Genomic DNA, 22,861 nt, shown 5'->3' with positions numbered 1-22,861 from the left:
ATATTAAAATGAGCTATTATCATTAGTATATAATCTTATCAAAGCGTTGGACATACCAGAAAAGAAATGCCACAATTGTTTCAGTTTCGTGGCAAAATAATTACTAGAAACAGTGTTGATATAAATAAGGGACTTTGAGTGATTTTTTTTTCATAAAGATAATTTTAAGGTAAGGTTTTAAATAAGTGTTTAACCGCACTTTAACTAATCCCTGCAATTAATGGTCTTTTTAGTAGATTTGTATATATGATATACAATTTTCGAAATTGTTACATTAGGAAAATATTTAGTAGTAATGATGATTAAAATGTTTTTCTCCTCTGTCTAAACTCTGGTTAAATAAAGTATATAATTAAGTTTCATCACTTAACGCGCAAAATCTCTTAAGTGAGCTAGGACCTAAGAGTTGAAAACAAATTGATATACTTAGTCTATAGATGCGTGTGCTAGCTTCCAATAAGAAATATTATTATAAAAAGGCTTATTTTTAAGTAATATTTCTTTCTAAGTACTAGAATAATCTAGTAAATTCTAAAGTGTTAAATGAATATGCATGTATTTATTAAGTGCTCATGTAAAGGACGTTAAGCATCGCATCGTGCGAAAGAATGTTTATCGTGAAAGAAAAAGTGTTCTTGATACAATGATTTCATAAATTAATGTAATATACCAAATATATATTTTAAAGCTCTTTATAAATAAATTAAATCCATTATAATATATGTAAATATATACTTATTAAATTTCGATGTAGTATTTCATACTTTTAATGAGATCTTTCTAAAATGCTTATAATATTTTTTGAAAAATCAAATAAGTATGTCAACTCAATTTTTGATGGTAAAACAAATATGAAAGATGGAACACCTAAATGTGGGTACCCGAATGAAAATTCATACTCAAATAAATTTTGCATACTGAAATAACACGTAGTTTGGGAATGTATGATAGATATTGGTAATTATATTATGCCTACAACCATTATGCTTTGATAGGTACCTACATTTAGATATATTTATCACGTATTATAGACTAATAATCCTTTTTGTCTGTAAGTATATTGTATTGTAGAATAAGTAATTTTTATAGTTGTTATCGGCCAAGTTCCGGTGCCAGAAATCAAACGACATGCAAAATGGAAATAAACATCAAAATATTTGGAATTCTGCTCTTCCTATCAGGAAGCGCATTTGGTGAAGGTAAGTGGAGGATAACTTAAAAATTTGACAATATAAGTTCCAAAATAGTAAATATAAATTAAAATCATCATCCGGAGAGGTGAGAGAAGAAGCAATTCTCTGCTACTGATAATGTTACTACGGTCTACGAGTCGTTGCCCCCCTGAAATTATGAACTATTGAAGGCTTTATGAACTATTAGGTATTGCACACTCGAGAGGAAATTAATAAAAAGTAAGCTAATTTGCACAACCACCTGCAGCTAATTTCAAGGTGGCCACGACTGTCGAACTGTAATGCGTCTAGGGACGAAAATTATAGAACAGAGTCACCCATTCTATTACTAATTCCTTCTGCCTACCCGACAAAAATGTTGAAAGTGTATAAACATAAATAATATGTAAATACAATTCGGCGGACAATGGGCAACGAAGTGTTTTCACACTAGGTTCCTTCTGTCTACCCTGCCATGTGAGGTATACGGCGCGGCGAAAAATATTCCTAAGATTTCCCATATTTTTTTCTGTGAAATAAAGAGTAGAGTAGCGTAGACGTCATTCAAAAACGCCATTCTTTGTACAATTTTTCATGTCAGTGAATTATTATCAGTCAGAATTTGTAGATAAAAATCATACCTAATTAAAACTTATACGTATAAGTATATCATCATTTCTGACATATTTAATTTTGGATTTCAGATCGATGCTCTTATATGACTAATATCCCAAGATTACCAAAACCTGATAACTTGCCTCCAATAGAATTTGAGGGTAAATTATTATCTTTATTTTAAAATCAATTTTTAAAACACATAAGCCAATAAGGAAGCCGGTCGTGGCGCAGGTGCACAAGATATGACTGAAAACGCGACTGTTTGTAGGTTCGATCCCCAATCGAGAAAATTAAAATTTATTTAACGCCACTCAACTCGCAATGCCTCCAGAATTCGGCGGGAAATGGGGAGTGGAGTAACATAAGACTTCATCTGCTTATCCTACATGCGGAATACAGAGAGAATAATATAATAATTTATTGATCAATTAAAAGAGCAAACAGCAGAATTGATTGGTAGTCCAATGAGGAAACACAACTAGCAGTGGATAAGGAAAGGTTGAAGAAGTTAATATTAATTAATAATAGAGTTGCACCAGACAAACACTGAATGCCTTTAGAATGGAAAGAAAGCAGACAAATATTTTACTGAGTTCAACCTTAAGTTTCTCTGTAAAAGTAAAACAAATGTTCAAAAAATTACTACTTTTAATAATATTTACTACCTATTAATATTTTATAGCTAAATAAAATGTAATTACAGGTTTAAATTGGGATCAGAGGCCTTTTATACCGGCGCCAGAGAGAGATGACTTATGTATGAGCACTTATATAGAAAACGGTCGTACCCAAATCATATATATAGACGAAGAAATTGTCGGTGATATTGCTATCGCTAAGCTAAATTATAAAGGTCAATATTTTAATGTTATTACTTTGTGTTTACGCTTACTTTTTCGTTTCTAGGCACCATATTGTATATCTTTTTGTACATCAGAAGTTACAAGCATTGCGTTCAATTATATATATTAGAGTACGGTAAACAGCCGGCAACCCTGAAGTTAGCTGTAGATGGCTGCGCAAAATTGACTTTTGATTATTTTTTACCGAGTGAACATTGCGCAAAAGTTTAGACAATCCAACTTCAGGGCGGCCGCGACTTGTTGACCGTACTTTATGTAACGACGATGTAATATAAACTTAAATACACTGTTTATTTTTTACGTAGTACTCAAAATTTTATACAGATTAATTATAATGTAGGCAATAAATATAATTTATCACAAACTATGACTTTCTAAAGGTTGTGTTTAATTGAATTTAAACCTAAGTTGTTTGATTATTTTAAATAGGCGACGCTACTCCTTCTATAGTCCGTCCACTAACAGCTGGGCTATTTAACCTGCTGGGTCCGGAATTAAGAAAGGAAAATGGCGAATGGATCTTGTATATCACCCAAAGGTAAGATAATTTTCGCTTCATTGCAAAAAAAACTCTATAAACATTTTTTGTAGAAGTATGGAAAAGGAAAACCATTTTCAAATTGAGTATCTAAATATTAATAAGTAGTTGGCCACGTGTTTTTACACGGCAAAAGGCGACTTCGCTTTTAGTACCATTTTTTTTTATTTCAGACAGGACTATGAGACTCCAGGCATGCAGCTCTACATGCTCACGATACAGATCTCGGGCGAGGTGTCCAGCGTTATCTCACTACCTATAGTCAATATAGATGACAACGCACCTATAATACACATCGCTGAAAGTTGTTTGGTGCCAGTAAGTCTTTTAGTTTTAATTCGTTACGATCACTTTTAGTCACTTATGATGTTTATCTTTGTGCCAGTAGTGGCGCAAGGGCACAAAGTGTCACTGTTAAGGCAACTGGTTGTAGATTCGATTCCTAGTCGAGGAAACGAAATATCACACTCAACATGTAATGCTTCCAGAATTCCACGAAAATTGGGTAAAGAAGTGTCTTGACCAGGTTCCCTCTGTCTACCCTGCTGTGTGCGGGGTAAAGAGTAAAGCTGATTTTGGTTTATATGCGTCTGAGTTTGGTTTATACGAATAACTGAACATAATTTATATTCCCTACTGAGAATCGAATCCACTACGGTCGCGTTTCTACTCAATTACGCCACTACGGCACTAATCTAAAATTTAACAAAAATAAATTACAGGAACTAAAAGAAGCACATTTAACAGACTGCACATACGAGGTGACAGACGAAGATGGAGAAATTAGTACAAGATTCATGCGTTTCGAGATCGAGAGCGACCGCAATGACGGCGAAACATTTTACATCTCCAGCCAAAATATACCAAACACGTGGACTCGTATGACGATGACTCTGGGCACAAACAGAAGTTTGGACTATGAAGTGAACGCTTTCCACTCATTCATGGTTACAGCGCTTGTAAGTAACGTTTTTTTATTCAATTTCTTTTAAAACATTCCTATAAAATTATATTTAGAACTCTTGTAATAGCGTAAACAGGGTTATTTTTACTCGACCGTGGCAAAGCCTAAGTATTCGCGTGTCTGTCCTTTTGTTCTATTGTAACCGGTATACTTACTTTTTGTACGTAAGTAGTTAGTAAGCAATACCGAATACGATACTATGTATTTTACGGTTTATAAGTAAATTATAACGCGAATATTTGCAGAAAAATAACGACATTTTTTTTATATGGATATACACAATTTAGTGAAAATTTGATTTTACCCGTTAATATGACCTTAATTAGACTATCCTTTTCTATAAAAATGTATATAGTATGGGTACATATAAGACAAAGATATTGTATACATACATGTATCCTGTAATACGTCTGTATTGTAGATTTTCTTTTTAAATCGGTTTTCTTTTCAGGACTCCTTACCCAACACTCATACGGTGAGGGTTATGGTAGAAGTACAAATCATAGAGCATCGCCCACCACGCTGGATTAACATATTCGCTGTACAACAATTTGATGAGAAAACAGAAAAAAACTTTACAGTGCGAGCTATCGACGGTGACACGGGAATTGACAAACCTATATTTTATAGAATTGAAGTTGACGAAAGTGAGTAAAATTATGTGTTATTCAGATAATTTTATTCAACCTAAGGAAATATGATTGTGTTCAGTAATATGGTCATATTACGCTTTTTATGATAATTCTATTTATTTAATACTAGTGGGTGCCCGTTTCCGTAGATTTTATTACCTATTTTCTTATCTACTTCAATTACCTGTTACCAATAAAATGTAGATTCGAAATTTCATTACGGCCCTTGTTTTGGGTGGCGGAAGACAATGCCGCGCTAAAAGTGGAAACCTCCTACGCCATGACTGACCTCTTGATTGTTTAAAAAAATCCTCTTTTTTATTGTTTATTTAATATTTATAGATATTCTAGTTAGTCCAACGTAACATTAGATTCTGTTAATGCAGAATATCCAACGATAAATAACATATAAATATCTACTAATACCTTTTCTTGCTTCATAGGAGATAAAGAATATTTTGACATAAAAACTATAGGAGATGGAAAAAGTGGAGCTATATTCCAAGTCTTCGAGATAGATCGTGATGAATTGCAACGAGAAGTCTTCCAACTATCAATAGTCGCTTACAAATATGATAACGAAACTTTTACGACAAGAACCAACGTGGTTATCATTATTAATGATGTTAATGATCAGTTCCCTGAACCGCTACAAGAGAAGCCTTACGAAATAGAAATAGCGGAGGAAACACCACAGACATTAAATTTTGATACAGAATTTGGTTTCCATGATAAAGATTTGGTAAGAAAAAAATTATATGTACATTAAAGAACTAAATACATTATAGTATAGTATTTTTAGTTTTAAATTTTTAAAAAATCCCTCTGCCTTCCCAGCTAAATAGGGGAGCGGAATATCTCAACACTAGGTTCCCTCTACCTATCCTGCTGTATGCAGATAAATAGAGGTAACCTAGCTGCTAAATATTGAATAAATAATTTGTTTGTTTTTGTAGGGACAACACGCCCAATATGAAGTTCGTTTAGAGAGTGTCCGTCCTCCCGGAGCGCATGAGGCATTTTTCATCCAGCCCGCCGTCGGCTATCAGAGACAAACCTTCATTATGGGTACCACTAACCATAGCATGCTCGATTTTGAAGTGCCTGAGTTTCAGAATATCACGTTAAAAGTAATGTTATATTTTTTATTCAATTTAATATGTGTAATTACACATTATGGTGTGTGAATGTGTACTTACAGATTAAAGCTACATACATTGTTGTAGTGTTTCTGTAAGTATATTTTTACAAAAAAATGATAAAATGTTTATTTAATGTTTTATAGTCTGATTTAGGATAAACGTCTGATTGTAAATGTGAATCTGGTTTTGAATTTCCACTCGTGGGAATGAATTATTATTATTTCTTTGCTCTGGTAAAAAAAGTGCAGCATTGTGTTATACCACTTTACGCGCAGAGTCAATTGGGAGTAAAGTGTTTTAACGCTAGGTTCCCTCTGCTTACCCTGCTATATGAAGCTGAAAAAATCTTCACCAAAATATTTTTACATTACATTCGTCAGGTTATAGCAACAGACATGGATGACCCAAGGCACGTTGGTGTAGCAATGGTCAACATTCGCCTGAGGAACTGGAACGATGAGCTGCCGATATTCGAGCACAGCACTCAAACTGTGTCTTTCAATGAGACTGAGGGCGCCGGGTTCCATGTCGCGAATGTTCTGGCCACTGACAGAGATATTGGAGACGTAGTAGTGTAATAGTAATTTTATATATTTTTTAGCTTTATGCATATGCTAATCTACATTTCTTAACTGTGACTTCATCCGCATGCTCAAATAAAAATAACTAAGATATAATATGCGGAATAATTCTGGCTGCAGGTACAATGTTACATTGAAACAAACGATTAATGTGATGTAGGGGCTTGATTAGCCTTTCTCAATAATTGTAACTGTGGAATACAAGACTAATTTTTATACCTATTATCAAGTACTTCCGAGATTTAGCGAGTTCTTTCGAACAAACACAGGTCCAAACCGGCATCTCTAGATCGCTTTCAAGATCGATCTCAGATTTGACAATAGTTTATAAAAACGGAACTGGACGCGTCATGCTCTCTGTCTCTGAGAAAGTATAAAGGGCGTTAATTAAGTGGGCCTTATGACATCAATGGATTTAATAAGATAAAGTTAATTAAGCGAATAATGAGAATTAACTGAATGGACATCTATAACTTAATAAAAAAATATATATATTTCATTAATATAAAATATTGCATTATTATATTTGCAGTCATAGTCTCATGGGAACCGCTCAAAATATATTATCAATAGATCAGGAAACAGGCGATGTGACCATCAGTGCAAACAACAGTTTCGACTACCATCGTCAAAATGAACTCCTAGTTCAGGTAAGACACGTAATATATATAATGAAAGAAAAAAATGTAATAAAACGCAATGAAATCTTAAAATAAAAATATCTATATCTTATATATATAAAATCGAAAGGTCACTCACTCATCACGAAATCTCAGAAACTACATGTGCTAGAAATCTCAAATTTTGCATAGGAGTTATTTATAGGACGTAGGTGCTCGCTAAGACGGGAATTTGCAATATTCGATTTCTAAAGGGTTGTTTTTGGGGTCGAAAGTTTGTATGAAACTTCGTTACTACAAATGCTAGGACTCTCAAATTTTGCATAGACGTCACTAGGACGTAGCCATGGAGACAGAAATTAATAATAACATAGTTCACGCGGGTGAAACCGCGAGCGGACCGCTAGTATATATATATAATTTAGCATAGAATATATCTACCATAATAAGAAACCTGTGCCTTCTAAAAACGCGTCTAACGCCACCTTGGCGGCCGATAACGCATAAAACTCCTCTGGTGTTACACGGGGTCGTGGGTGGCGGTGATCACTTACCCCGTTTACCCGTATGCTTATTTACCTTGTCTTTTTAATTAAATAATGTTAGCGATATTATTACTATCTTTGCTTACTGTAAAAATGTGTTTATCTTATAGATATATTATATTTAATTTAGGTCCAAGCCGTGGACACGTTGGGAGAGCCGTACAACACCGCTATATCCCAACTTGTCATCCAACTCATTGACATCAATAATACACCGCCAACTTTACGTTTGGTAAGTACCTATATGCGGCTTAGCTTTGGTGGTCAAATAAATATATCTAAGAGTACGAAGTAATTCTGACCGCAAATAAACTATAGTGGGTTACATGAAAATCTATACTAATATAATAAAGCGGAAGAGTTTGTTTGTTTGTTTGTTTGAACGCTAAGATCTCTGGATCTACTGGTCCGATTTTCATTGTTTTTGTTTTGTATGAAAGCTGCATTCTTCAGAAGTGCTATAGGCTATATAACATTACATTACACATATATACTAATATATTTTAAAGTACTTTCTAATTTGACATGCAATTTATTCTGCCATGTTAATAACAACCGTCGCGTCGCTACGCAACCGTTACCGCGACATTTTGATATTCATCCTTATGAAAATAAATATAAGAGTCACTTTTATCATTTCATCTTGATGGAAATTATAGTTTACTGTATAACATTCTGATAAATAATTAAGGAGATGTCACTGATTCCAAATGACCTAACCTACGGGCGGCACAGTATGACCGACGCGAACGGGCAGATGACGTTGACGGTTTTATAAATTTTTATACATTTTCGAACTATTGTAAATGTTTATGTAATTATTTGCTGTTTATAATTAATTTAAGCTACACTTTGGTTCTCTTCTTATTTTATTTGATATTGCCCGCTAAAATTATCCTGCTTAATAGAGAGAAATGTTTAGTTATTTCGTAGAGTCGATATCTATGTACGCACGCACGGAAAACTTTAGGTACTTTTTCTAATATTAAGAATATCTATCCTTTAGTTACTTTTAATTCTTTTGTTGGTTAATTTCAATAACTCAGATATTTTTTTCTAATAATGTGTATCTACTTATTATCCTTTTTGATTGTTTAAGCTTATATTTTCTTACTAATTCTATTGAAAATTGAAAATAATTTAATGAATATATTTAATAAATGTTCTTATAGTTGAAGCAGGCGTAACCGCGTCCGGGTCCACTAGTAATTAATATAATGCAATATAGCCTTCAGGCTTTCTCGATAAATGGCTTGTTAAACAAAAATATGATTCCCATTCCAAGCTGTAACTCTTAACATTAACGCGCAACCTAAGATATTTACGCATTTTTTGGTACTACGACTAGTTTCTTTATCTATATATATATAAAATCGAAAGGTCACTCACTCATCACGGAATCTCAGAAACTACAAGTGCTAGGAATCTCAAATTTTGCATAGGAGTTATTTATAGCACGTAGGTGCTCGCTAAGACGGAAATTTGCAATATTCGACTCCTAAGGGGATGAAATAGGGTTTGAAAGTTTGTATGAAACTTCGTTACTACAAATGGTAGGAGTCTTAAATTTTGCATTAACGTCACTTATAGGACGTAGGTACTCATGAAGAAATTAATAATAACGTACTTTACGCAGGCGAAGCCGCGGGTGGGCTGCTAGTATGTCATATAAAGAAACTAGTCGTAGTACCATTCATTTTTATTTGGAGAGACTTTACATTATCCCATGTAATGAAATGTCGAATGAAGCTTATATATCTAGAAACGGGCAAATATTTCTTCCTGCTTTATCTGTACCAGAAATAATAATAATAATAAAATATCGGGAAAATATATGCTCATTTGGGAAAATATAACTTATCGTACTTTTATTTTAGCCACGAGGCAGCCCCCAAGTGGAAGAAAATGTTCCGCAAGGATATCAAATCCTGCAAGAAGATCAAGAAATTACCGCAAGCGATCCAGATACTAGTGCCGATTTATATTTTAAAATTATTTGGGAGACTTCTTACGCTTCTAAGCAAGGACGAGCGACACCGACTGAAGAGTACTACAAGTAAGATTTTTTTTGTAATGCTTTTTGAGAGGGAGGAGGCATATATTTAAAATTTAATAAGAATTTTAGCCTTATTCGTCATGATTTCATCGGAATGAAGTATCTAAATCAAGAGTGTGGAATGTTGTCTAGGATAAATCGTTTATACCTAAACTAGAATATCACGAAAAAACGTTATATAAGTGTTGTTATATTGGTTCATATATTGTCATATTAAGAGTATAGACAGAGGATCTAGAATAATCTAGACGTGGAAGCAATGAGGCCTTTTTTCAGCACCTGCACTGCACCTAAAAGGCAATTTGAAAATCAATTGTTAGCATTTAAGTTGCGTTACCAAAATGGCGATAAAATATTCCATTTTTTTTTTAGAAGTTCTAATTCTAGTACGAAGAGAGACCCATAGAAAACAAGAACATTTCAACGGCTTCTCGTTTTCTATTTTCATTACAAAAATTAACAAAAATAAAATTAAATGTTATTTCAGTTGTATAGACATAGAAACAGTATACCCAGATGAGAAGGACCACGGCAACGCTATAGGACGTCTAGTAGTAAAGGAAATACGTCCAAACGTTACAATTGACTATGAGGAATTTGAAGTTTTATCCCTTACAGTACAAGTTATTGACAGAAACACAGCAATTGGCATCGATTTTGATGAATGTAGGTTTTTTTGTATCTGCATTATATTATTATTATTATATTATAAGTAAAATTAATACAGGGTGAGTCATATTGAACTTTCCGATTTCAATAAGGTGTGTATTAAAAACAAAGCGACATGCAGTAAAAATTATTTTATTGTTTGAAAGCACATAACATGCAGTTTTAATTTAGTTGGTTTTAAAAATGATATCCTGTAAATGTCTACCTCCATTGACCACACACTGCTGAAGCCTTTCCCGGAAGTTGTCCATTACTCGTCGAGTCATATTCAGCGGAATAGCATTGATTTCTTCCGTGATTGCAGCCTTCAGTTCATCGATGGTTCGGGGACGATGCGTGTACACGTTTTCCTTCAGGTAACCCCAGAGAAAGAAATCCCAGGGGGTTAAATCAGGTGATCTCGGCGGCCACCCAACGTCACCTCGTGCGGGGGATCTGCTGAATGTCGCGGCATAAATTTATTCGTGTGTCTAAGTCTCTAACTGTTAATTCTTGCACTACCTGAATCTTGTATGGGTGAAATTTAAGGTCTCTATGCAGTATTCTGCGGACACTACTGAAAGATAATCCTAGTGAAGCGGCATGTTTCCGAACAGAACGCCGAGGGGATTGTTGAATTGAAGCCCGCACTCTATCCACGTTTTCCGCTGACGTTGACGTCCTAATTCGGCCTTGTGGTCTTGTTTTTAATGCTGATGATGTTGCTCTAAAATTTGATACCCAATTTCTGATTGTTGGTCCAGTGGGAATGGGATCACGTCGACCAATAGCAAAATGTAAACGGAACGCACGCTGTGTTGTGATCACGGAGCTGCCATTTTTAATAAACTCTTCAACTACGAACGCACGATGTTGTCCCGACCAAGCCATTGCTCACACTAAAACTGCATGTCATGGCGCGTCTAATGACACCATCCCCACCCTTCTACTCCTTCCCTTCTTCGTGCAACGTCCTTCCAAAACCGGAAAGTTCAATATGACTCACCCTGTATTATTAATATATTTTTTTAATCCTTCTCGTGAGACTCCTATTTATAAGATGTTTCTTTAATCCGGTCATAAAATATATAGATTGAAATATATCATAGGATATAAATATATCATTAGATAATATCCTCTAACGGAAATCGAGCTCACGTCCTTTCCAAATCCAAACCATGCTACGATGAATTATAACTTAATTATATAATTATGCATTATCATCATAATATATTTTAGTGACATACACTATAACCATAATTGATATGAACGACAACGCACCTCAATGGACCGCCGGTACGCTGTCACAAGCACTGCGCGTAAGGGAGACTTCAGCTTCAAACACTATAATTGGCACAGTACAAGCAACAGATATCGACGGTCCACTCTACAATCAAGTGAGATATACTATCGTGTAAGTATATTTCTTAAGTTCTGAATTTGATTCATTTCATTTTGTTTGATGTAAACGTTTTTGTGTGAATTTTTAAGGTGTGCTCTCGTCCTTAAAAAATTGTGTTAATTTAATAATTTAGTCCATACAATCTAGTATATACTATAGGTAACTAAGTAGTAGTACATATAAGAATTTTTATATATTATAAAAAACGTTTCAGTCCACGAGAAGATACACCAGAAAATTTAGTTAAAATCGACTTCCATTCAGGTCAAATAGAAGTGGATTTGAATGGTGCCATCGATGCTGATGTGCCCCCGAGATATAATTTATACTATACTGTCATAGCTAGTGATGAATGTTCCGAGGAGGACCCTGCGAATTGTCCTCCTGACCCTACGTTCTGGGAGACTGAGGGCAATGTGAGCAGAATTTATTATTTTCTAATATTTGTAAAAATCTGTTGTTTCATGTTTTCTACTCGCAATGTTTTCGGCTTATACAAATGAAGTAATTCTTTTTTACAGATAACCATACAAATAACGGATACAAACAACAAATATCCAGAAGCTCAAACGAAATTGTTCAATACAACAGTGTACATAAAAGAAGACGCGATATCCGGTGATGAAGTCGTTGTGATCATTTCTGAAGATCTTGATAGAGATGGTAACTAATTTTTTTTTTAGCTATGCGCCATATCCTGCATTGATGAGGGTAGGGAGAGGAAGCCTAGTGTTAAGACACTCTGCTGCCACTTTCCGCTTATTTCTGGATGCATTGCGTATTGATTGGGGAAATCAATGCGATGCTTTGCCTCAATACTGGAGTGAAAAAATAAAAATATTAAACGCTTGTGCCACTTCTTGCCTAATTAGATATACGAGGTTCCCTCTGCCTACCCTGCTGTGTGCGTGAAGCAAATTTCTTTAATATAAAAGATTTTTTCAGTCCAAGCAGTTCCTGAGATTAGGTTGTTCAACCATTCAAACTTTTCAGATTTATAAGATTAGCTGATATAGATTTAATACATAATAAATATTGTCCACAGAAATGTATCATAACGTCAGCTATCAAATAAACTATGCTGTCAATCCTCGGTTAACCAGTTTCTTCAAAGTGGAATTAGAGACAGGTCGAGTGTACGTGGATTATACTACAAACGAAGTGCTCGATAGAGATGGAGATGAACCGACGCATCGGATTTTCTTAAATCTTATTGATAATTTTTATTCTAAAGGAGGTAATAAATGCACAGATTTTTACCTATGTATTAATTATAATAATTTATTATTAAGTGTATAGTATAGAAGATAAACATAGAAATAAATTCATTAAAAATAAGTATTTGTTGTTTGTTAGTTACAGACACTTAAATATTTTTTAATTTTAAATTGCATAATTATAACCTATAATACTATAATACTATTACTTTAATACTATAAATGGATTAATTAACACACGTTTAGATGGCAACAGAAACCAGAATGAACTAGAAGTTTTAGTAGTGTTGTTGGATGTCAATGACAATGCACCAGAATTGCCTACTCCTGAACAACTCAGTTGGCCAATCTCGGAAAATCTTAACAAGGTTAGTAAATTCTACTAGTAGTAATTTGTCTCGGAATACAAATAAGTTAAATTTTCTTTTTGTAGCAGACTGCAACTGCGATGGTTGTGGGTTCAATCCTCATTTTGAATTAACTAGAAACTATGTTCCATTATTCAATAAATCGTCATTTTTAATAGCGTAAAATAATTCAAATCACCATTAACCACTATTATAACACTTTAACGACTTTTTTTACGATAAACTATATTTTCTTATATTTTAGGGATCTAAGTTATCTCCCTTGATATATGCGCCAGATCGTGACGAACCAAACACCAATAATTCTAGAGTGGGATACGAAGTAACAGACTTAGTTGTTAAAAATAGAGATATTACCGTCCCTCAAGATCTCTTCACAATAAATCACATTTATAACAATGGAAACAGATACAACGTATCAGCGGAATTAGAGACTAGTAGAGATCTGAAAGGATATTGGGGAACGTATAATATTGGAATAAGGGTATGTATTTCATATTTTTGGAAAAATAATATAAAATGTTTTAAAATAAAAATAAATAAACATATGTGATTTTCTGATAATTTTGTTTAATTGGTTGGGTTAATAAAGTTTCAACTGAAAATAATGGCGACGTCAAAATGTCTGATATAATATTTGTAGTGGGTACTTAAGTATTCAGTTTAATAATAACAATTATACAAAATACACAAGATACTATATTTCATGTTTTTAAAACAGGCTTTCGACCATGGCGATCCCCCTATGGAATCTAAGGAAACGTATGAAATCATAATCACTCCTTACAACTTTTACGCGCCTGTCTTCGTGTTCCCGCAAGGAAATGCAACTATAAGATTTGCCAGAGTAAGTGCTCTTTTGGCCCCAGACGCAAAAAGAGGGGTGTTATAACTTTGACGTGTCTGTCTGTCTGCCCCTGTTTCTATTTGGGGCACGGTAGCTCATGAATTAATGAACATATTTAAGTGTGATTTTTAGTCGAAAGTTTTTCATCGCGGTGGTTTTTAGTTTTCCTAGATAGTAAATAAATATTTATATGCGATTGTTTATAAAAAATAAAGAATTTAAGATATTTATGATTCATCCAATAGGAACGAGCAGTCGTTAACGGGTTGCTAGCCTTAGTGGACGGAGACTTCCTCGACCGGATACACGCCACTGATGAGGATGGGCTTCAAGCTGGAATCGTCAATTTTGAAATTTCAGGCGATGGTAATAAGTAAAAAAAGTTTAATAAATAGTAATAACCCATGAAGTAATCGACAGCCGAAACATGGTTCACTACTTTCTTTACTATTTCAGTTTTGTCTACCTAATTCATTTATAATTTAAGCAGAATTTTTTATTGTATGCATTACTCTGTAAGGATGAAACCCAAATCGATTTATTCGCATATTTTTATTAATATATTTTGTTTTCTTAGAGGAAGCAATTCAACACTTCACTGTGGCAAACGATGGTGAGAACAAGGGCACGCTCATGCTGAAAGAACTCTTTACGGAAAATATTAAGGAGTTTCAGGTACCTAAGTGTATATAGATTTTAGTTTATCTCCTGCATTGTAGAGAAAATTAAGTAATATATCAGTGTAGTTTAGAATTTGAACCCACAACGGGGAACCTAAGTCTACTACGAAACTAAAAAATGACGAGTTTAAATAAATAAAGATAATAAAAATATTTTAAAAAAATGATCCGCCACTCGCTTACGCAATGTATGTGAATTTTACCACTAGGTTCTCTAGACGGAAGAAAAAACTAGAATGATAAATAACCAAAGGAGGTTTAAAATATTTTATTTTTAATTAAAATGAATTTTAAATTAAATAAAAATTTACGTTTTAATTAATTCCGCTACTCAACATGCTATATCTACTAAATTGTTGTGGAAAGAGAAATAGAGAATAGAGTACACTAGGCTTCTTGCTGTATACGGGATACAGTATGAAGCTTAAAAAAAAATTAACTTTAGATTCGTATCCGCGCCACCGACGGCGGCACAGACCCCGAACCATTATGGACTGAGGTGTCGGTGCGCGCGGTGTTCGTGCCGACACAAGGAGATCCTGCATTCACTACTAGCACTGTTGAAGTTGCTTTTGTTGGTAAGTTGGAAAACATAAGAATAGAATTTACAATTCTTGATATAAACTTTTAAACTACTTGTACTAATTTGTTTGAAAGAAATTCCTTATTTAGAAATCAATCTTTACCAGAAAATCAGGAAAGTTATGTCAAAATAAAAATTAACTTCACGCTGTATCCCGTACACAGCAGGGTAGGCAGAGGGAACCTCGTGTAAAGACACTTCGTTCCAGCCAGTGGCGTGGCCCGGGGGCACAAACGTGTGACTGTAAAGGCGACAGGGTTGTGTCTAGTTGTAATGTGTGTGGATTCGACTCCCACTGGAGGGAAAGAACTATTTAATATTTTCAATTCCTTGCCCTGGTAACGAAGCAAAACGCGGCACGCATGCAATGTCTACAGACTTCGGCGGCAAGTGGGGAAGGAAAGTGTTTTAATGGGAACAGAGGGCTTTAACACTAGGTTCCTAGGTTTCTTCTACCTACCATTTCTTTCATATCAATATATTTTTCAGAAAGAGAAGTAGGTTTAAGCGAGTCACACCAACTGCCCTTGGCTGAAGACCCTAAAAATTATCTTTGCGAAGATGACTGTCACAGTATTTACTACAGTATTATAAGTAAGTATAATAAAAGAAGTACATATAGTACAAAAACACGTTTTTACGCTTGTAAAATGTGGTCAATTTAGTACGTAGTACATACTTATTTACGTAAAATTGGATTATAGAATACTCAATTTTAACATAGGTACATACTCTTATTATCCAAAATATGACTCATTTGGATTTAAGTTTAGCTGGAGGTAGTGCTAGTATAGGTAGGCTAGGTACATAATATATATAAAGAACTTTGGACGAGTAACTTATCCATTCTAGTTAAAATGAAGCGAGCAATTGTTATGCACGCCTTAATAAAGTATGCATTTCTTTATATGATTATAATTTATTTTGTATTGCTCCTAATATTGTGTACATTTTAACACGTCAAAACTTGGTTTTCGATTTCTCCATTTAACATGAAGACACCTCAAATTGGAGAATTTTCGAAAAGGAAATACCGGAGAATCTTAAAATTAGATTTTCTTATAATATTATGCGAATTTTTTAATACTTTCAGGTGGAAACAGTGAAAATTTCTTTGCCTTGGATCCGGAGACGAATAATTTGACGTTAAAGAAAGAGTTACTTCGTGAGGACAATGAGATGCTCACTTTGAGAATATCCGCATCTAATACTAGAGATGGTACAAGCACTTCAGTGTTAACTGTATCTGTTAATGTAAGTTTAAACTATACTTATTTATTTAATCAAATATCAGCTTCACGCTGTATCCCGCAAACTGCAGAGTAGGTAGAGGGAACCTAGCGTTAAGAAACCCCCTTCCCCACTTTCCACCGAATTTTTCGAGGCATTGCGTGTGGAGTGGCGAAACTGAACGCCGGGATTTGCTTTGGTGCCAGAGCGAGGAAATTAAATAGAGGAATAAATAATAATTTTCCCTCACTTATCCTCTCCGTTTCCTCGAGTGGATTGAACGATCGTCGTCGATCGAACCCACAACCGTAGCAGGGTAGGAGACGAATCCTGGAAACCTAGTGTTAAGACATTCCGTTCCCTGTTTGTCCTCCGAATCCTTGAAGCAGTGCGTGTTGAGAGGCTGAACTCAACGCCGCCCTTTGCCTAGTTACCAGAGCGAGGTAATAATGAAAATACTAAATATTTCATTCTCCCAGTGGGAATCGAACCCACCACTGTCGCGATTACCTATGTTACTTCTTAACATAATATTTTTGAACCCATACATTTATTTCATTTTCAGGTACGAGAAGCCTATCCACAACCTTATTTTGTAAGAAAATTATATACAGCTGGTATATCAACACTTGACACCATCAATAGAGAACTATTTGTCGTTCAGGTATCACATTTTTTTTTGTGTATATATAATATTTTATATATTTTTTAAAGATATGATAAAATTGAAATTACTATTTCATTTCCTAAAAAATATGTGGCCAGACGTCGCGCAAATGTGAATGATACAGCGTGCAGATGATTTCTAATTTCCTAAGTAGAGTAGAGTAGTAATCGAACCCATAACCAGTCGCGTTTAAAGTCGCACGCTTGTGCCCCTATACCTACAACTGGCCGCAAAAATTCATATTCCATAAATTAAAAATAAATTATATTGATATAAGCCAAAATTATTATCAACAGGTAACACACTCAGAAAACGCACCTATAACTTACACAATAGACATCAAATCCATAAAAGTGGATCCATCTTTAACCAATGTCAGAGAAACCGCGTTCATACTGAACAATGCCACTGGCGCCTTACTGCTGAATATACAGCCCACAGCCAGCATGCACGGCATGTTCGAGTTCAATGTGTTGGCTACAGACCCCGGTATGTATAAGCATATGCATATCTCATTTTTGGTGGTGAACTACTCAGTATAAACGATGAAAATATTTTATATGTTTAGTTTGTTTAGCTTCACGCAGCAGGGTAGGCAGAGACAATCTAAGGCTAAGACACTCCGTTCCCCACTTTCCGCCGAATTTTAGAGGCATTGCGAGTTGAATTCAACATCGCGCTTTGCCTAGAAACCAGAGCGTGAAATGAAAATATGAAACATTTCATTTACAGTCATAAGCTGGCCTCAGCATTTTATATGGATATTAAAATATAGTTTTTATATACATCCAAAATAAAAAATTATAATGTCACGTTTTTTATATAGCCGGTGCCTATGACACAGCAGCAGTTAAGATTTATTTGATATCTTCTCTGAATCGAGTCACCTTTAGTTTTGTCAACACCTTGCGGCAAATAGAAGATCACAGGAGCTTTGTAAGTACATACTTATGTGTAAATCTAATATCTAGTACATACTTATGTGTAAATCTAATATAAATAGCGTAGCATAGCGTAAACTACGAACGTAGGTGCGTAGCGAGTGTAAACGCGACGGTTGAAGGTTCGATTCCCACTCGGGAGTATGAGTTATTTTCATTATCCTCATTCTGGTAACCAGACTAAGTGGCACTCAACACACAAATCGCAATTCGTCTCAAAAATTGGGCAAGAAATGGGACAGACAGACTTTCTTAGCACTAAATTCTCTCTATATTCACACTACACAGATGGCACAAACGGTCCAGCCGTTTGAGTGTAGCGTGTACTAACAACTACAAACGCACAGACAAACCGACGAACACATAAAAAAATATTGTTGAATGTTCCATTAAATTGATAAATGCCCCATATTGACAAATTATACCTTTTACTAACACCCCCCACATATCCCGCACACTTTCCTCTGAATTCTGGGGCCATTGCGTATCGAGTGGCACAGCGAAGAAATTAAAATAAAAATTTAAATAAATATTCAATTTCTCCTCGAGTAGGAACTCACAACCAGTCCATTATACAATCATACTAAGTGCCCCTGTGCCACGACTGGCCACAATATCTTTGAGAAACACTTGAAATATTAAAAATTTTAACACGCAGATAGCGCAAACCTTCAGCACCGGCTTTGACATGACGTGCAACGTGGACCAGGTGGTGCCGGCGGCGGACGACACGGGCGCCGCGCAGGACGATGTCACCGAAGTGCGCGCGCACTTCGTGCGGGATGACGAGCCTGTACCTACGCAGGTTATTGAGGAGTGGGTTTAATTTTTTTAATTTTTTCTTGCGTATATTTTTTCTGAATTACGGTTCATGCTTTTTCCGTTAGGAGGAGGCATTTAGAGCCTTTATAAGGTAAAGTTTCATTAATAGTATTTTTTGATGTTATGAACCATTTATTTATGTTTCTATTCTTCTTTTTGTCATTTCAATCAATAGAGAATCGAAGTGATAATTTATAGGTACGCTGCCAGAATTTATCTCTGGAAAGAGCGGAATTTTAAACGTTGTAAATAAAAAATCAGGACGTCCGGCAATGCTTTATATAATACTAGCGGCCCGCTCGCGGTTTCACCCGCGTGAACTATGTTATTATTAATTTCTGTCTCCATGACTACGTCCTAATGACGTCTATGCAAAATTTGAGACTCCTAGCATTTGTAGTAACGAAGTTTCATACAAACTTTCAACCCCAAAAACAATCCCTTAGAAGTCGAATATTGCAAATTCCCGTCTTAGCGAGCACCTACGTCCTATAAGTAAGCAAAATTTGAGATTCCTAGCACTTGTAGTTTCTGAGATTTCGTGATGAGTGAGTGACCTTTCGATTTTATATATATAGATAGATAACACTTGTTTCTTTCTTGCTAGCTTAGACAAAATTGTAGAAGTCCGAAGTAAAAAATTTGACCAGAGTATTATTTTAATATCATAATATGTAATTTAAAAATTATTTATGAACATTCGACACCTAAATGATTAAGTACAAAAACAAAGTAAGAACTATAAACTAAATTATACAACTTTATACCACAGCCTGCGTAGTGACACGGCCCTACTCCGCGCTATACAAGCCACACTCAACACTGAATTGCTAGTGCTACGGGACTTCGTAACCGACGCCAGTCCCGACTTGTCACCAGAAAGTGGACGCCTTGTAGTCTACGCATTAGCGGGATTGTGTGCAATACTTGCATTTTCTTGCCTTGTATTGTTTATTGCATATCTCTTTAGGACTAGAGCGTAAGTATAAAAAATGTGTGCGTGAAGGTATGAGTATGTGTATGTACAATGTACATGTGTGTGGGATAGTGAAAAAGGGAATTAATAATATTTGTTATTTAATTTTGGATTTGTATCAAATACATACTAAACTTAATAATTTATAAAAATACCTACCATTTAGAAAAGAGATTACATTTTCAGAGTGCATAGGTACTATATAACTGTTCAATTCGAACAAAGTATTGCCGCATAAGTAGGTATATCAGAGTAGGCAGATGGAACCTGGGAACCTCGTCTTAAAACATTCCGTTCCCATTACGACTTCCATTACTCAGGTCCCACTAAATTCTAGAGGCGCGTTGCCTCGTTACAGAAGCGAGAAATGAAAATATGAAATATCGCACCCACAACCAACTGACTGGCCTCAACCACCTATTAATTAAATATACTAATTTTAAAATACAGGCTAAACCGTCGCCTCCAAGCGCTGTCAATGACTAAATATGGTTCACAAGAGTCCGGTCTCAACCGCCTCGCGCTCGCCGCGCCCGGCACCAACAAGCACGCCACCGAGGGATCCAATCCTATATGGAATGAAACTATTAAGGCACCAGATTTTGATGCTCTCAGGTAAGAGTGGAAAATAAATTGAAAAGTTGAAAGGGATTCTGGATTAACTTCGGATTAGATAAGATATAGATACGTAACCATTTGATATGTGTATGTGCTCAAAATTTTCTAATAATGTTTACTTATATGAGAAATTTTAGATATAACATGATTTGAATCTCTTATACAGTAAATACATCTACGCATTATCATTGCATCACTCCGTCACTTCTCGGTTATTATTTTAAAAATATATTAGCTTCTATTGATCCTTATTAATGAGCAAGAAGAATTTACAAAATAAATTATGATAAAAAGTATTACTTTTCTTATTAAATCATAATAAAGATAATACAGTTGCGACATTACTTAATATGAAAAAATTATTGTTACTATATCCAAGAAATATAAATAAAAATTTTACTTCTTCAATATTGCACATAAGTTATACTTTACAATATTTTTATTTTTCGTTCCTTCAGCGAACAATCTGACGACTCTGATCTCATCGGTATTGAGGACCTGCCGCAGTTCCGCAACAATTACTTCCCGAGTGACGATGAGTCCATACAATGGTCCAACAATAATGATATTAATAATGTGAGTTTGTATATTAAAATAATTACAGCGGCTGTAAGTGAGAAGCTTGTAGGTTTGATTTCCACACAGTGGAAGTAGCTATTGTTTTCTCCCTTTGATAACAAGAGAAGAGGCTGCGTTGAGTTCCACAATTCAATACGCAATATCTCGAAAGTGAGCGAAAAGTGGGAACGCCTTAACCTTAGGTTCCCTGCTTACTTGCTATATGCGGGACACAGAACGAAGCTATGACAAAAACTTGACACCCCAAAATGACCCTCCCCACATTAAAATACACTCACTTTATATATAAAAAGGACTTGTCCTCACTGACTGAGGTAAGACGCACAGCCGTAACCGGTGATGGTAAAAACGTGAAATTTGGACAAAAGTTTACTTTCGTAATCTGGACATCCACTAAGAAGGGATTTTGAAAAATTTTAACCCTAAAGGGGTGAAATAGGGCTTAAAAATTTGTATGGAAAAACATTTAAATCGGCACTGATTTTTATAAAATTTGAAATTTAGATTTTTAAAAGCATATAATTGAACACGTGTTTCATCGTTTTCTATAATTCTCTCCCTAAGGGTGCAAATAAGGGGTTGAAAGTTTGTATAGGAAAATTCATAAATCGCCACCGATTTTTATAAAATTTGATATTTATACTCTTAAAAATATTTAATTGAACATATGTTTCATGGTTTTCTAGAATTCACCCCCTAAGGATCCAAATAAGGGGTTAAAAGTTTGTATGGAAAAATCTTTAAATCTTCACCGATTTTTATAAAATTTGAAATTTAGACTCTTAAAAATATTTCATTGAACACATGTTTCATGGGTTATTCGAATTCACCCTTAAATACGAATGCGAAGCTGCGCGTGTCCGCTAGTATATTTATATAATTAACGCCAGTCATGGCGCAGGGACACTGTAAACATGACTGGTTGCGGATTCAGTTCCCACTCAATGAAAATTAAATATTTAATATTATCATCTCTTTGTTCTGGGAACAGTAAGTTTAATGGGAACTGTATCTTATCACTAGGTGCCCAGGTTTCTTCTGTGTATCTTGTTATAATAGTTGTAATGATACAGTGTAAAACTGATTTTTTTATTGCAGTCGGAGTTAGCAACTCACAATAACAACTTCAAATTCAACCCAACTCCATTCAGCCCAGAGTTTGCTAACAAGCCTTTTAACTTTAAATAAATAAAATTATCTTAGTTATTTTATTTTAAAAATGTAAATAATAAAATATATTACTTTATTGTATTTATTATATTCATTGATATATGGTTTATTATTAATAATAGAATGTTATACTATTGATAATTTGTTTGTATAATTAAATTATTATTTATGAATAAATATATCTTAAAAGATACTCAACAAGTATTATCCAAAGTATTCTTCTTTTCTTTAACCCAACCACCTATGCCCATTTATTTGTAAGTAGAAAGTATTTAGTGAGTAATCTTTACAATCTCTACTATAAAGAGACATTACTTGTAAGTTGGTAAAACACAACACCACATATTGTCTAAAAATTAAGCCATTTTAAGTGCAAATTGTC

The 22,861-nt window shown here is 34.6% G+C and overlaps 1 protein-coding gene across 2 annotated transcripts; it reads left to right on the top strand.

Annotated features, from left to right (window-relative positions):
* The first annotated feature begins 14 nt into the window (after positions 1–14).
* On the top strand, positions 15–22,693 carry LOC146540143 (cadherin-AgCad1-like). Of its 2 annotated transcripts, none has more exons than XM_085207719.1 (35): positions 15–169; positions 1,090–1,199; positions 1,877–1,948; positions 2,494–2,643; positions 3,083–3,191; positions 3,365–3,509; positions 3,914–4,150; positions 4,607–4,802; positions 5,231–5,529; positions 5,744–5,917; positions 6,310–6,503; positions 7,043–7,160; positions 7,806–7,907; positions 9,553–9,731; positions 10,219–10,397; positions 11,619–11,793; positions 11,996–12,197; positions 12,303–12,444; positions 12,827–13,018; positions 13,245–13,366; positions 13,611–13,850; positions 14,088–14,213; positions 14,459–14,579; positions 14,791–14,888; positions 15,339–15,471; positions 15,966–16,070; positions 16,570–16,730; positions 17,272–17,370; positions 17,670–17,862; positions 18,200–18,309; positions 18,973–19,130; positions 19,909–20,115; positions 20,563–20,727; positions 21,189–21,306; positions 22,408–22,693. In XM_085207719.1, exons 2-35 carry the CDS (start codon positions 1,136–1,138, stop codon positions 22,495–22,497), a joined length of 5,175 nt encoding a protein of 1,724 aa, XP_085063845.1. In that variant the 5' UTR covers positions 15–169; positions 1,090–1,135; the 3' UTR covers positions 22,498–22,693. The 2 variants fall into 2 exon arrangements, with proteins under 2 accessions (XP_085063845.1, XP_085063846.1); XM_085207720.1 differs by having other exon boundaries at positions 29–169; positions 1,072–1,199.
* Positions 22,694–22,861: the final 168 nt, after the last annotated feature.

Source organism: Heliconius melpomene, chromosome 3, assembly GCF_056956725.1.
Source record: "Heliconius melpomene rosina isolate 202511_hmr_F chromosome 3, ASM5695672v1, whole genome shotgun sequence".
In the NCBI taxonomy this organism is placed as follows: domain Eukaryota; kingdom Metazoa; phylum Arthropoda; class Insecta; order Lepidoptera; family Nymphalidae; genus Heliconius; species Heliconius melpomene.
This window is presented reverse-complemented; position numbering and strand designations above follow the sequence as displayed.